The 15,000-nt window shown below is 34.6% G+C and overlaps 1 protein-coding gene across 2 annotated transcripts in view; it reads left to right on the forward strand.

The window, feature by feature from the left end:
- LOC113817887 (uncharacterized) overlaps positions 1 to 15,000 on the forward strand; it is a 30,917-nt gene that overhangs the window by 12,797 nt on the left and 3,120 nt on the right. Inside the window, exons 2-10 of one of the 2 annotated variants that reach the window (XR_011399537.1) lie at positions 1 to 399; positions 818 to 4,053; positions 4,696 to 4,807; positions 5,447 to 5,630; positions 6,260 to 6,436; positions 6,633 to 6,835; positions 9,201 to 9,320; positions 9,556 to 9,645; positions 11,560 to 11,694. The exon at positions 1 to 399 is cut by the window's left edge and continues 408 nt beyond it. Coding sequence is in view for 1 of the 2 variants with exons in the window: in XM_070138386.1 (XP_069994487.1) it covers positions 1 to 399; positions 818 to 4,053; positions 4,696 to 4,807; positions 5,447 to 5,630; positions 6,260 to 6,436; positions 6,633 to 6,835; positions 9,201 to 9,320; positions 9,556 to 9,645 (4,521 nt within the window). In the remaining variant the exon portion in view is untranslated. The remainder of the gene's footprint in view (positions 400 to 817; positions 4,054 to 4,695; positions 4,808 to 5,446; positions 5,631 to 6,259; positions 6,437 to 6,632; positions 6,836 to 9,200; positions 9,321 to 9,555; positions 9,646 to 11,559; positions 11,695 to 15,000) is intronic. The other variant, XM_070138386.1, reaches the window with a different exon arrangement.

Raw genomic sequence — 15,000 nt, forward strand, 5'->3', positions numbered from 1 at the left:
CAGACCCATACCTCATCACAGACACTTTCCCAGCCTCTTACAGAAGTGTCCCCTCTAACAAGGGCTCTCTTAGTGTACACACAACCACAGTTACAACCAGAATCTCAAATCCAGACGCAAGAAATCCACACCCAGCCGCAGGTACACACCCACACCCAAATCCAAACACACAGCCCAGTGCAGATTCAACCTCAGATCCACTCCCAAGCTCAGCTTCACATCCAGCCTCAGGTGCATACAAACTCCCAAGTACAAGTCCAGTCTCTTACGCATGCACAGCAACAGCATGTGGAAGTGCAGCCTCAGCTCTCCCACTCTCAGTGTTCACTACAGCCACAGCTGCCTACTGCTGCCCAGACACCAATAATGCACACTATTGCTGATTTAGCAGAAGTACAGGTAATAAGACTGGTATTACAGTTTATTCTAGTGCCCAACTTGTATACTGTAAAGATTGTATCATTCATTTATTATTACTGATATATCTATATATCTATATATTTATATGTGTATATATATATGTATATTATACATATTTGTATGTGCATGTATATATATATATATATATATATATATATATATATATATATATATATATATATATATATATATATATATATATATATATATATACACACACACACACACACACACACACACACACACACACACACACACACACACACACACACACACACACACACACACACACACACACACACACACAACATATTTACACACACATACATATGTGTATATTTATATTTTTTTGTTAAAGCCATACACTTTTTTTAAGCTGGCATAATATTGGTTTTAGTTGCAGAGTTCAAATCAGCAAGCAACAAAGGGCAGTGATGGTCTGATTGCAGTACGTGTACCAGTGACACGGCAGCATGATTCATCTGCTTTCAACACACGTAACTTACAAACCACGAGTCTTGAACTTGGCCAGGTTCAAACTGCAAATTCGCAAGCTCAGCTCAATCAAACTCTCACATCCATCTCCCAGGAGCTTAGTACCTCACTCAACCAGAGCCAGATAGTGGATGCCTTAGGAACAGAGAGGGTGTTCGTAGCATCGAAAAATAACAATGTTCAGTCATCAGTCACTCTTGGATCTTCTGTTACTTCTGTTGGAATTGATGGCCTACCTGTGATGCGACTACAAGGAAATTTCAATATCCAGCTTGATGATACTTCCCTCCCTATGATGAATTCACCAAAGACCTCATCTAATACTGAAATACCTCTAGTACAGCAGCTAGTAAATTCAGATATAACAACTACTCAGTTAGATACTACTCAACTTACAACTACACCAGTTAGTAGTTTGCATGTAATTCCACAGGGAGGTATAGTACCCTCAGAAGTCAAGAAGAATAATGCACACTTTAATTCTTTGATTTCTAACAACAGATTGTTGAATAAAATGCTTGATACTGTTAAACCTCACATTCCGTCCCAAGTATCAAAGCAGGCAGAAATTGCTCACCTTTTGCCGAATCCAACAATTAGAACCACCAGTGGACAACGCATTGAAGAGCTTGAAGATGGTTCAGTAATGGCTTTTGCAGCATCCAGTCGTGGTACTAGCCCATTAACTACTTCAGCAAACAACCCAGGTGCCAGCATATGCTCAGTGACAGGGGCTCTGCATGGTTCCAGTGGATATGGTGATTCGGTAGATAAAACTGCTACAACTTTGCAACTAGATAGTATTGTAGGACTTTCAACAAACTTCCAGGTTAATGATAATACTTTGATACTTCCTTCTTCTATGGCTCAGGGACAAACATCTCAGCAAAGACAGTTTGATAATTTACAGCAAATTCTTGGCACTCAGGTTTCAAAACAAATTGTTGACCCACAGTTAGATGATTTAAAAGGTGATCAACTTAGAATTTGGTCCACTACTGTACCAACAACACAATTGAGCCAAGTAACAACAAGTAATGCAACAAGTAATATCACTTCTGCGGGACATTCAGCAATAGAAAAAAATATGAAGAGATCCAACCTGCAGTCAGTGAATCAAGGTAATGGAAACTTGAGATCTTATAATGTTATGTGTGTACCAGAAGGGTTGAATAAAACAGGAATGCTCCTAGACATGCCTGTTAGATCACAGGGAAATGTTTGTACAAAATCAGGCTTGATAACTTCCATAGATCCAATGTTCCCCACAGTTGTTGTCACTTCAGGCAGTTCTTCCCCAACATCACTTGGAACTTATGGGACCTCTAAAACATCAGGTACATCCCATGAGAGTACAACTCGTGTGAGATTAGCAGATCTTTTAAATAGAGGATCAAGCACTGATACCTTGCTGGGGGGTGGTACAAGTCTGTCACTAATGGGATTATCAGAGAGTCGACTTCCGCACACTGGTGATGTACTCCTGTCAGAGTTGCATCGTAGTGATGAGAGTGATCTGAGCCTAAGTGCCTCTTTAACTGGCTCTGCAGGTGATGAGCTTCACAGCAATGCAAATGCTCTGGTAACAGAGGCTTCTCTTGGACCTGGGATTGGAGGAGACACTGCACCACTCCAGGGATTGCCATCCCCTCCACTTCCAAGTTTTAGCTTACCAAATATAACCTCTGATTTCATTGTAAGCGGAGTATCAAATAATAAAGCCTGTCCATCTAACCAAGGTCCACTCCCAGCTTTGCTTTCAAATTTGGCTACAACTGCTGACCTTGATCAGTTTTTAGAAAATTCTAACATGTGTATTGACATGAATAGTCTTTCAGAGTCTGATGCCTCACTAAGCACAGGTCCGGGTACATTTGTTTACTCACCAGAAAAGGCTGATAATTCAAAGAAATCATCCTCAACAAGCTCAGCAGACCTTACTTTCACTAGTGCTCTGAAAGCTGCCACCAATAAATCAGAAAATGAGCAGTTAAAATTAGGCTCAGAATTAGAGTCTTCCAGTAGACTTTTGCAACACCAGGACTCAACTGTGCTAATTGAAACTACAAAGTCCTCCACACCAGTGGCTTCCACAAAAAATAGTGCTTCGGGGTCATTTAGTGGTCAGTTTTCATCATCGCAGGTGTCTTTAGGAACACAGAAGGTACATTCAAACAGCTCAAAGAAATCTGAAGGTCAAGGTAGTGCCAAAAATACAGGTCATAGTGAAAAGAGGAAAGAAATATTCAGAAAGAATGAACTTCTTGTACAACAGGTAGCTTGCTTTAAGTGTCGCTTATGTTCCTGTTTGAGTCAGGACAGAAGCCTGATGGTCAAACACATGAAAGAAATGCACAGTCAGTATCTTTCCGAGTCAGAAGAATCAGAAGAGGAGGTGGAAAGACCTGTGTCAAAAAGAGTTAAAGTCTTTGTGCCAAGGAGTGAGAGCAGCCAGTCTGAGGGTTCACCACCACCCAATCCTCCAAGTAAGAGTAAAGAAAAGTCAAGCAAAAAGAAACAGAAGGAATCTGTGATGAAAGTGGAGAATGCCAAAGCAGCATCAAGCAAGGGGAAGAAAAAGGTTAAAGTAGAAGAAGAGAGACAACCCAATGGTACTATAGGGGTATTCATAAAAGCAGAGCCAAAAGAGGGGGACTTGGTAGTGAAGAAAGAGCGTGAAAAGGAGACAGAGGAGGATGAAGACCTCCAATTAACAATTGAATTAGAAAACAGAGGAGAGAATAAGAGTGATCAGGACTATGATGATGATGACACCAATGACAGTACCACAACGAATGACAGTGGTAGTGTTAGCTCGGTGAAAACATGCCATGGCAAAGGTGATCAACCTTTGTACAACAAAAATGCAGGCATCAAATTAAAAAGGAGTAATTCCAAAGTTCGTTTGCCTGACAAAAGCCATGGAATCAAGTGTGATGTAAATGGCTGTAATGTAAGGCTTAAGAGCGAGAGCAATATTGCATATCACCGAAAGTGTCATGTAGAGAATTCCATGCAGTGCCAGGAGTGTCCCACAAAATTCGGAACATGGAGGGATTTGGCTCTTCACCTTTGGCGACATCACCTCATTGACATTGATTTGCACAAGTGTGATAAGTGTGACTACAAGTGTTATAGGTAAGTTTGATTTCTTGTCATTTGTTCCAGTAAGTACTGGGTCTTTGATGATATAAATGCATATGCTTATTTATTTTTTATGTGTATGTATCTTGTTTAGAAAGTGATAGCAGAATAAAATGTAATATATGTAAATATATTGTCTATATGTATCTATAAAACTATTTAATTTTTCTGAGATAAATAGTTTTCTATTGTTAATCTTATTATTTAGCTGCTCTTTCAAAATTTTGTATTTGATTCCTTTTAGACCTAACTGTTATTTGGCAGTCATTAATTTTTATGGTTCAAATTTCAGTAATTGCTTTATTTACTAAATCTCCTTTGTTGTAGATTTTGAATGATGATATTTGTTTGCATAAATTATTTTTTTTAATATCTAGAAAAATGGCAATATATGGAAGTATAAGGTAGTAAAAGTTTTCACACTCAGTAAGGTATGGCATATCCAGCAGACAACCTGACAGTTGATGCTTTATGGCGAGTGAAATAAAAGAAGGAAGAAATGGGGAAAGAAAATAGAGATTTGAAGACAATACATTTATTTATTTGTTTACTTTTTACAGCCACATCAAATAGATGGTTGTACACGAGATTTGAAGAAGATACATTTATTTATTTGTTTATTTGTATATTTTACAGCTACAGCAAACTGATGAATGTACATCACAAGATACACAGTGATGAAAGACCATCCTTGTGTGACACATGTGGCAAGAGGTTCAAAACTACAAAACAATTACGTAACCACAAGGTATGTGCTCATTATTTATGATAATAGTTATTATTTTTTTCTTTGTTTATATAATTATTATTCTTATTATTATTATAATTATTATTTTTGTTAATTGTTGTTATTGTTATTGTTATTATTTTTGTTGTTATTGTTATTATTATTATTATTATTATTATTATTATTATTATTATTATTATTATTATTATTATTATTATTATTATTATTATTATTATTATCATTTCTATTACAGTGATGTTCATTATTATTATTTTTATTATTATTATTATTATTATTATTGTTATTGTTATTATTGTTATTGTTATTATTGTTATTGTTATTGTTATTATTGTTATTGTTATTGTTATTATTATTATTATTATTGTTTTTTTTTGTTATTGTTATTGTTATTGTTATTTTTATTGTTATTATTAATGTTATTGTTATTCACGTTCTTGTTCTTGTTATGATAGTAATTTTTGTTATTGTGTAATTGTTATTATCCTCCTTCTCCTCCTGCCTTCTCCTCCTCTTTCTCCTTATCATGGTTCTTATTAGCACAATTGTCTATCATTTTGACTACTAGATTGTTGTAATTTTATAATGACTTGAACTCAAAAACATTTCACCTCTCCTTGTAATTCCCCACCTCCCCTCTAGGCTCTCCACCTAAAAGTGCCGCAGATCTTGTGCGAGACCTGCCAGAGACCATTTACAGACAAGCGGATGCTGCGAAATCACATTGAGTTTGTACACAAGAAAGTGAAGCCGTTCTTGTGTAACTATTGTGGCTATTCAACTGCTTCCAAATCTACCCTTAAGATGCACATGCGGCAACACACAGGTAAGGCTTTCATATAGATGGTACAAAAAGGAGTGTGAAAGAATGAGTGATTGAGTGAACGAATGAAATTGTATATTAAGGAATGAATAAAGAAAGAAAGAATGGTTAGATGAAAGAAATAATGGAAGAAGGGAAAATGAGACTACATTAAAAAAAAAAAAAAAAAAATTATAATGTCTATTCCATAAACTGATGTAAAATCTATACTGAAGTTAATGCATTGCAACCCAAAATGATCCTGACAGTTTTTTTATTATGATATTTTATGATTCCAAATCTAAATCCGATCCATCATTTCTTTCAGGAGTTATTGGTCCAAAACCAACAAATTTTTTGCACCCGAGTCTATCAGAAGAATTTTTTTTTTTTTTTTTTTTTTCCTAGTTTCTGTTAAGAGGTCTGTGTAAGGCTATAAGGGTTAGGGAAAGAAAGAAAGAAAGAAAGAAAGAAAGAAAGAAAGAAAGAAAGAAAGAAAGAAAGAAAGAAAGAAAGAAAGAAAGAAAGTAAAAAAAACGAAAAAAACAATAAACATTTATATACCCAGACACACAAGATTTAGTCATTCACACATCCTTTTTCTGACATCGGTCATTATCCATTCTGTTTACGAGATGAATTCACATTTACAGGTGAAAAACCCTTTGCCTGTGAGGAATGTTCTTACAGGACAGCTGACCACAACTCATTACGGAGGCACAAGATGCAGCATTCAGGCATAAGGCCTTATCGTTGCCCGTACTGCGATTACGCTTCCATCCAGTCCACGACGTTCAAGGTTCATCTCAAGGACAAGCATCCAGACCTTGGTAAGTTCTTGTTTGCCCTGTGAAAATGTAATTTATTTAATGCTGTTCTGATTATTGTGAATTGCTTTCATTTTGAACATCATCATCATTATTTTTATTGTTATTATTATTCTGTTATATTTTATGATAATGATCATCATCTTATCATTATTATTTTTCTGTTATGTTTTATTACTCTTTTGTGACTGCATTTCAGCCCAGAGAAATGGCATCATGTTTACCTGTGTGGTGTGCCCCTTCAAGACTATAAAACGAGACAATTATCTGGCGCATGTCGCTGAACACAGCAAAAATGACAACAAGAAGTTACGACAGAGTGTTAGCTCAACCACCACCACTACCACAACTACAACCACCACAACCACCACTACTACTGCAACCAAAGATACATCACCAGAGGTCAGTCATCTTATTATGTAAATATTTTATGTTATGCAACTATGATGAACCTAATTATCAAATTTTTTTACTGTTACTGAAACCATTGCTGCTGGGTAAATGTAATGGTCAATGTACTTTTGTTTTCTTATATGTCTCTACACTATGGGTCCAGAAGTGCTTAGCCACCAAGAATTCAATTTGTAGCCCTTGAGACTTCACCCAATTTCAGCTTCCCTTTGTAGTTTTTGGGAAAAGGGCCTATATCATCAATGCTCTCAATATTATTGCTTTTATTATTGTCTTAAACATTACAATTATTATAATGTTATTAAGATTACTGAAAGCAGAGGTTCAGCAGTATTAAATGAAAGGAAATATTTCCAGAAAGCAAGGAAAAGAGTAACAAGTGAAATGAGTAGAAATAGTGATTGACACCCTAGTGACTAAACACTTGTAGAGCAGTCTGTACGTAAAGTCAGTTAAGTAACTAAATTAATATTTCCCATAGTTCCAACTGGTACACCATGAGTGAGGTATTACTTGTGTATTATGAAGTATTTCTTGAATGGCGTGGTCGGCCTCTAATGGTTGGTTTAACCACTCTGATCTGAATGATATGACCATCATGTCATGAAAAAAATTTGCCTTGAGGGGCGGATGACATAAATATTCCATCAAGGGAAAATCTGGCTATGGGCTGGGGTGATGTGAGCTTGCCATATTGAGCATTCCACTAGAAGGCCAGGGTGATGGGAAAGACTTGACACAAATGCACAAACCTCTTGGAGGGTCATGTGATTGCTGTGAAGTAACTGGATCTAATAGGTTAAATGATTACAGTAAAGAAATCTGATTGAAGAAGTGAAGTTAAAATTTTATAACTATTCAAATTGCAAATCTCAAGAGCAAAGATAAACTTTTATGTACAACTTGTCTCTTAAAAAAAAAAGAAAAAAAGAAAAATGCTTTGACAACTGCAGTTGATGAATGAAATAGTAAAAGTGCTTTTTTTTGAGGAGGTAGAATTATTTATGTGCTTATGATTATAATATGCTTAGAATGTAAAACTCCACAAAAGATTTTGTATTTGGCACAAGCTGCTTTATCTACGCCTGAGTTTATTGTTGGTTGTTTATGCTATGAGACATAGCAGACAGACAGACAGACAGACTCCAGACAGGGATCTGGATTGAGATGCAAGGTGAATAGAGCAGATATTGAATGACATTGCATCTATTTAACTCTTTATATTTTTCCATTTAAACATTGTAAATATTTTCCCCCAAACCTTTCAAATGATCTTCATAATCCACCCAAGGGGACTGTCCCTAAAAATAGTGGAGGGTAGTGGGGTAATGGGGAGGGGAAAATTTATGATCTAATTCTCTCCTCTACAAACTTTGAATTCATTTAAAGGGAATCACTCTGTGTGATATTAGTATGCTTTCCAGACCTCTTACAAGTCTTCAGTATAAACAACCCTTTAAGCAATTATGTTATTTGTCATTTATAAATTCCATGAGGAATATGAGCAGAGACATTGATTTAGGTGAGAAAACCTTTTGATTTATATTTACAGACCAAAACAAAATATGACTTATATTATGCCTTTTCAAAAGGATATGTTTTACATTTATAAATATAATAAAGACGCATATATCTTTGTCAAAGATTGAGATTAAATGTCATCGATGTTTGGCTCTTTAGATTGTGCTACAGTTGACAGTTACACCATTTCCAATTGCTCTTTTTTAAGGAAAACACCACATATTTCAGGCAGTAGTATTGGTATTAGACAAAAATATATATGTAATGATTCCAAACTTAATTTTAATGGCTGACATTAGTTGTCAGTGAAAGTACTTGCAAAATATCTTGAGCCAATCTCAGCCTTTTTACAAACAAAGAATTCACAGAATACTGGATACTAAGCATATATTGCCAAAAAAAAAAAATGCAGTCCACACACCTTATGGGTGTACCTGTTGGAACTGTGGGAAATTGTATATACTTGCCATCCCAAGTAGCATTCTGTTAAGAGGAAGGAGAGAAAAAATACTTTGGTTCACTTGAATTGAGCAGGATTACTTTTCATATTTATTGTATTTTGATAAGAATTGCTGTGCTTTTAGAACATAATTACTGTAATGCAGTATCTGTAATTTCTTATTTATGAAGATGATTTCAGAAAAGTAATAGTTCAGTCAATGTTATTGCATTAGGGTTTATTTATCTTTGTTTTTATTAATATTTGTTTTTTTAAATAATTTCATTTATGAAAAAAGTAACAGGCGCTGTGACAGACGCATATATTTCAGACCACTTAATACCATAGCTTTTTTGGTTATTTGCTGTTGTGTGATATTGTATAAATGTGTTTCAGACTATTGTAAGTGATATGAATCCTCCTCCACCACATGTAGTCAATATTGATGTCAACAGTGGAACAGTAACTGTTGAGACTCCACAAGAAACAGATTTTCTAACCAACGTCAATGTGTCGGTAAGAGATCAAGTGCTTATACCTGTTAAGGCCTCATTATTCTATTTGTTTGTTATTTTTATGGATTGACAATTTGTTAAGATAAGTCAAGCATAAAGTCTTCATTGCAGTAAAGTATTAGAATTTGTTATCTTTTTCATTTTAGCTCTTTTATGTTTATTATCAGTAATATCATTTATTTTTAATGTGAATGAATGCTTTGATATGATGAGTAAAAGGAATATTTGCATTTTAGGGTGGGCTCCAGTTACCTATATCAGGTCAGGTGATCATGGCCGGAGATCAGTATTTTTATGCAACTCTGGATTCCGCAGTTTTATCTCAGGTAAGATTTTAGATTTTAAGGATATTATTATTATTATTATTATTATTATTATTATTATTATTATTATTATTATTATTATTATTATTATTATTATTATTATTATTATTATTATTTATTATTATTATTTTTTTACAGTAGTTGGTGTTGATAAGATTTACATTGCAAGTGTGTGAATAGTTTGGTTTTGTGAAGGAAAATAGTGCAGAATTTGATACTAGTCAGCAATTAGCTAATGCTCATTTTGAAAGGTGTTATTGGTAGTTTGTCCATATATCATGGTCTGTTTTTGCTTTAGATGATGTAGTGTGTTGCATCACCAACAACTTGTACGCATAAACTGTCTCTGCAACCATCTTATATTGGTGTTAATGTGGGTGTGTCAGAGTAGCCATGAAAACAAGAAAACTGTATGGAATATATTGATTGCAACATTAAGTTTAGCTAGTAAATAATCTTGGTGTGTTTGTTAAAAACATACATGAGAATACCTTTATCATGAAAGTATGAGCAATGAATAGTAGACTTTTAGGTATATTTCTTATTAGAGTATATTTCTGTAGTTTGTATGATATTAGTTGATAATTTGTTAAATCATTAAATTCTGGATTAGGAAATTCAACAAGATGTTCAGAATTATAATTGTATCACACATTAATTTTAAGGAGAATGTCTACCTTCAATATAGCCTTAAGTGCAAGTTTTGGCAGTTTGGAGACACATGTATTTTTTTCAATATTAATCCTTTTCCTGTAGATGTGCTTTTGCTCTTTTGACATTTTCCATGGTGATTATTTGTTATTTGTTATGGTGTATTTAAGATGATACAGACTTTGTTGAGCAGACTTCATATTATTCTTCTAGATAGTATAAACTTAGAACAACAACTGTAACAATAACAGATATTATATTATTTGCTATTTTTTAAGAGACATTTTCATATTTATTTGTCTGTTTTCTATAAAACATTTTTTATGGTAGTGTGTAAATTACAGTGGTTAAATAGCTTTGGCTTGACATATTTTTGAAAACCAAGTTTTTTTTTAATGCTTTTTTAAAGACCAAAACATGTTATTTTTATTAGTAATATTTAGAATGTATCACTAGATATATTTTATCTTCCAGTGTTTATGCTAAATATTATAGAATACAATACTTTATATATATGAATGAAATACTGTACTGGATAACCTACAATTATGCTGTAACAGAAGTATGTTCCTTATCAATTTACAATCAGTAAAATATATTTTGCCATGTTTAAGATTTATTGTTAGGCTTGATTGCAAAACTAGACTTTTTTCAAAGTTTAAACCTGAAACCATAGAAAAGAGAGTGACTCTTGCATATTGGGAAACATGAAAATGTCATAACAGCTATTGATTCAAGGCTGATTGATTATTTTAGATAAGAGAAATATGATTTGAATTTGGAAAAATCGTCTTTTATTCCAACTCTTCTGTTGTTCAGGAACTGCAGTTTTGTTTAACTGTTGTTTTTAGTTAGATCAGTATTTATTATATCATATTTAATTTATTGTTCCATTTGGTTGTATGAGGTTGATATTGGTGTCAATATATGTAATTTATCTCAATTCACTGTATTAGTTATATTGTGTGAAATTAGTTTCTTGTTTGTCGACCAATAGTGTTTGTATCTACCACTCTACCTCTTGATATTTGTTTTCAGAACATTAAATTTTTGCTTTTTATTTATAGGTTTATTATTTTTTTAAAACAAGACTGTGTGTATTTAAAGTGAATATGATACAATATTTTATATGGAGAAAAATTATTGTTATCATTTACTTTACAAACTCCTCTAAAGAAGATGTTAGATGAAGGGAGACATATTAGTTCTCCCTCCGTCCATTCCTCTCTCCTCCCATTACATTGTCCTCCCTCCCCCCACTTACAGATATGTGAATACTACAATCAAGAATAAGTGATGAGGGGGATAGGTGGCAGTAGGTGGAAGGCCATTTTCATTTCTTCATTATCTTGCCAAAACTGACTGGTAGGACAATAGCTGATGGTGATGAGCGCTGATGAGGTGAGTTTATGTTGTTTGAAGTTGTTAGTGATGCAGCACAATGATGAAATGAGGTTATTTGGTTATGTAAAACTTGGATAGCAGGAATTACAATATGCAGAATATGAAAGAGAATAATGGATACTGCTTGCAAAACATCGCATTTAAGAACTTGTGAAATGGGCTACCCAGAACTTATGAGGTTCACTGTAGTTTTCTTTTGAGAAATGTCTTTACACAGCTCCACAAGTACTCAGCTAGCAAGTAGTCAATTAGTAGACCCAGTGACCTCACCTGATTTAACCTTTCCTTGAGTTTTCATTATATTTTTATTTCTTTTCAATGACATTACTAAAGATATTATCATTGACATTAAGGTTATAATGATGTTATTAATTATGCTAATAGAAATATATAATGAAGAGTATCGTTTCCAAAAATCAAGGAAAAAAGTAAACAGGTGAGATGGAGAGTACCAGTAATTGACTCTTTGGTGATTAGGTATTTGTGGAGCCATTGACATGTAAATACAATTAACCCCTAGCCGATGGGTGGCATGTATGTACATGCCACGGCTGTTGTGGACTGAAAGACGAGTAGCATCGTGTCATGCCCATTCCCACGCCACTGGCTCGTCGGACAGAGTTTGTTTTTCTCCGATAGTAGCGGCTTCATTTATATGGTAAAGATTTTAGGCAATGGCACCTATAATGAAGGTAAACCTTCAAAATTTTAATATTTTCATAAATCATAGCAAAATAAAAGCATTTAGGTGCTAAATGTTGCTCGCAAACTACCGATCGAGCCTGGTGCAAACGGGAAACTGCCGAAGCGCGCCAACAACCCTGTCCATACGTCCACTTGCCAAACTTTTTACCTGTCGGCACTGGGTTAATAAACTAAACTCACAGTGAGCATGATGTGTATATATGCCATCCGAAGTGGCATTGGGATAATCCTTTGAGTCCAGTTGCGTCATGGCAATCACATGGTGTTAGGTTACAGTAGTAGCCGCTCTACTGGGTGTGCAACACATAAGCTGGACACAAGGTTACAGTAGTAGCCGCTCTACTGGGTGTGCGACACATAAGCTGGACACACGTTAACACTCGTGTATGGTGACAAGACTGTATGCCTCTCCTTTGCAAAGTTAATTTGCAAATTTTAAAAAGTTTTTTGCCATTTTCCAATGTCCTTATTTGTCTTTTAATTTGCTTTATCCAGATAGTAGTAGACTTTTCCTTGCACAGACTCTAGATCATCTCTCTATGTAGTAGATAACTCAGTGCAAGAAAAAAGACATGTAACGCTGTTATTTGTGTCATTTATCTTATTTTTTTGTAATGTTCAATTTTCCATAATAAGACCAGTACTGCTGGTCACAGTAGCCAGGAACATGATACTGAGCCAGCACTCTTTCCCTCATGACTTATGGACACTACATTCCACACTTGTTTATTGGTGGGAATAATGCAAATGCCCTTTCTAAATGCCAAATGAGGCTAATCAACCTCTGAGAGGCTTCAGCAGTTGTGGCAAGTCTTTTCCGCTTATGAGGTCAGGTTCGCAATGCCCGGCCTGTGGCCATTTTGTCTCATGATGGCATGTTCACATCACTTGAACCCCAAATTTTTCCATGATATGATAGTCATGTCCCCTGGATTGAAGGAGTTCATGAAGATTTTCTGAATTGTCCAAAATTCTTTTTGTCAATGGTTAAGGTTATTCCTTACAAAATTCAGTATTCCCAAGTTTAATATCATTTAACAATGTTTCTCAACTGGTGCTTCACAGTTTACAAATATGTCGCAATTACCCTTCAAGTGTGTAACATTTTTTACTAATGTGTAATGTTTTTTTTTGTCTGAAATATAGGGAAATGTAGAAAGTTGATCTAAGCCTAACATGAAGTTTCCCATTAATTGAAGCTTATTAAGGGGACCGTCCCTGGCGGTGGGGGGAGCGAGTCGGAGATTTTGGGTCGGAGTGGTCGAAAATGAGTTATGGTCAGTTTCATATTCGTAAATGAGAGTAGAATTACCCACGTGAATATGAACTTCCGCGGCGAAAAATTTGGGCTGTGTGCGAGGCCAGAACCCCAAGTCCCACTGCCGCTGTGTCAGCGATTTTCACCCTTCCGCACTCTAGCTTCACAGGAGTTAATAAGATGCATTATATTTTGACATTACCTATTGAAATGGATCACAGGAAGATAAAAGTGTCTTATTATAACAGTTTTATACCAAAGTGAAAGATTTATGATATGAAAGACGAAGAAAAATAAAAAATTATTATGCGACTTTTCAAATTTCTTTCCGATAAAATATAGTAGATATGATTCGATGTTGACAAATTCATTATAAAAGTATGTTTAGGGTTCGGTGATAATACATGAGCAATTACAAGTCTGTATCTCCAAAAATAAACTCGCAGTGAATAGATATTCACATGGACTGGAGGCGTCCAAGGCCATCTCACAGGGACCCACGCGACAAAGCTCCAAGTGTCGCCACTGCTTTAGAATTTTCTGATTGCAATAGTTTTACGTATGCGCTTTCATTTGAAACTAAATAATTGATTAAACATCATTATGTCATTATAAATCCATTTACGAGAAAAAATAAATGTAAAGAAAGATTATGATAGAATTTATTTGTATAAACTCGTACAATTGGCCTAAAAATATCTGATACCTATTGTTACATCACAAGAAGCATCCATGATAAACGAATATACGAGATTTGATATAAGAGATTTGTATTTCAAAATATTTTTGATCTATCAACGTTTTCTGAACGGTTATTTGTAACGAACACTAAACATTTCATGGTCCCTCCATATCATGTACTCCGCTGGTGACTAAATGTTTATCTCTTGTTTCGAGGCTGAATCATGTGGTTAGGTGACGGGGAAGAAGAGTAGATTGGAATAAAAATAAAATAAATAAATGAAATAAATAATTATGGATCTAATAAGTATATGCGCATACACGCATATACAGGTGCATGACCATGTATCTTTACAATAATTTACATGTGTATACACATGTAAACGAATATATACACAATAAAACAGCAATAATAGAGGTATAAAACACGAAACAACCGATTTTATATAACGGTCATATTGTCTTGGGCCTGGATTTGCCCCTTTTCACGGGAGTCATTTGTTTGCTTGTTTCTATAACTTAGAGACTAATGATCATATCTTTACCTAACAAAGTGCGTTTGAAAGAGGAATAAGAGTAGTTTCTACAGTAATGAAATGGTAAAGATCCATAAATGAAAAAATATAAAAAATGATCTTCAGATATCCAACTTTTTGTTT

The sequence above is a fragment of the Penaeus vannamei genome, chromosome 24, assembly GCF_042767895.1.
Source record: "Penaeus vannamei isolate JL-2024 chromosome 24, ASM4276789v1, whole genome shotgun sequence".
NCBI lineage: Eukaryota > Metazoa > Arthropoda > Malacostraca > Decapoda > Penaeidae > Penaeus > Penaeus vannamei.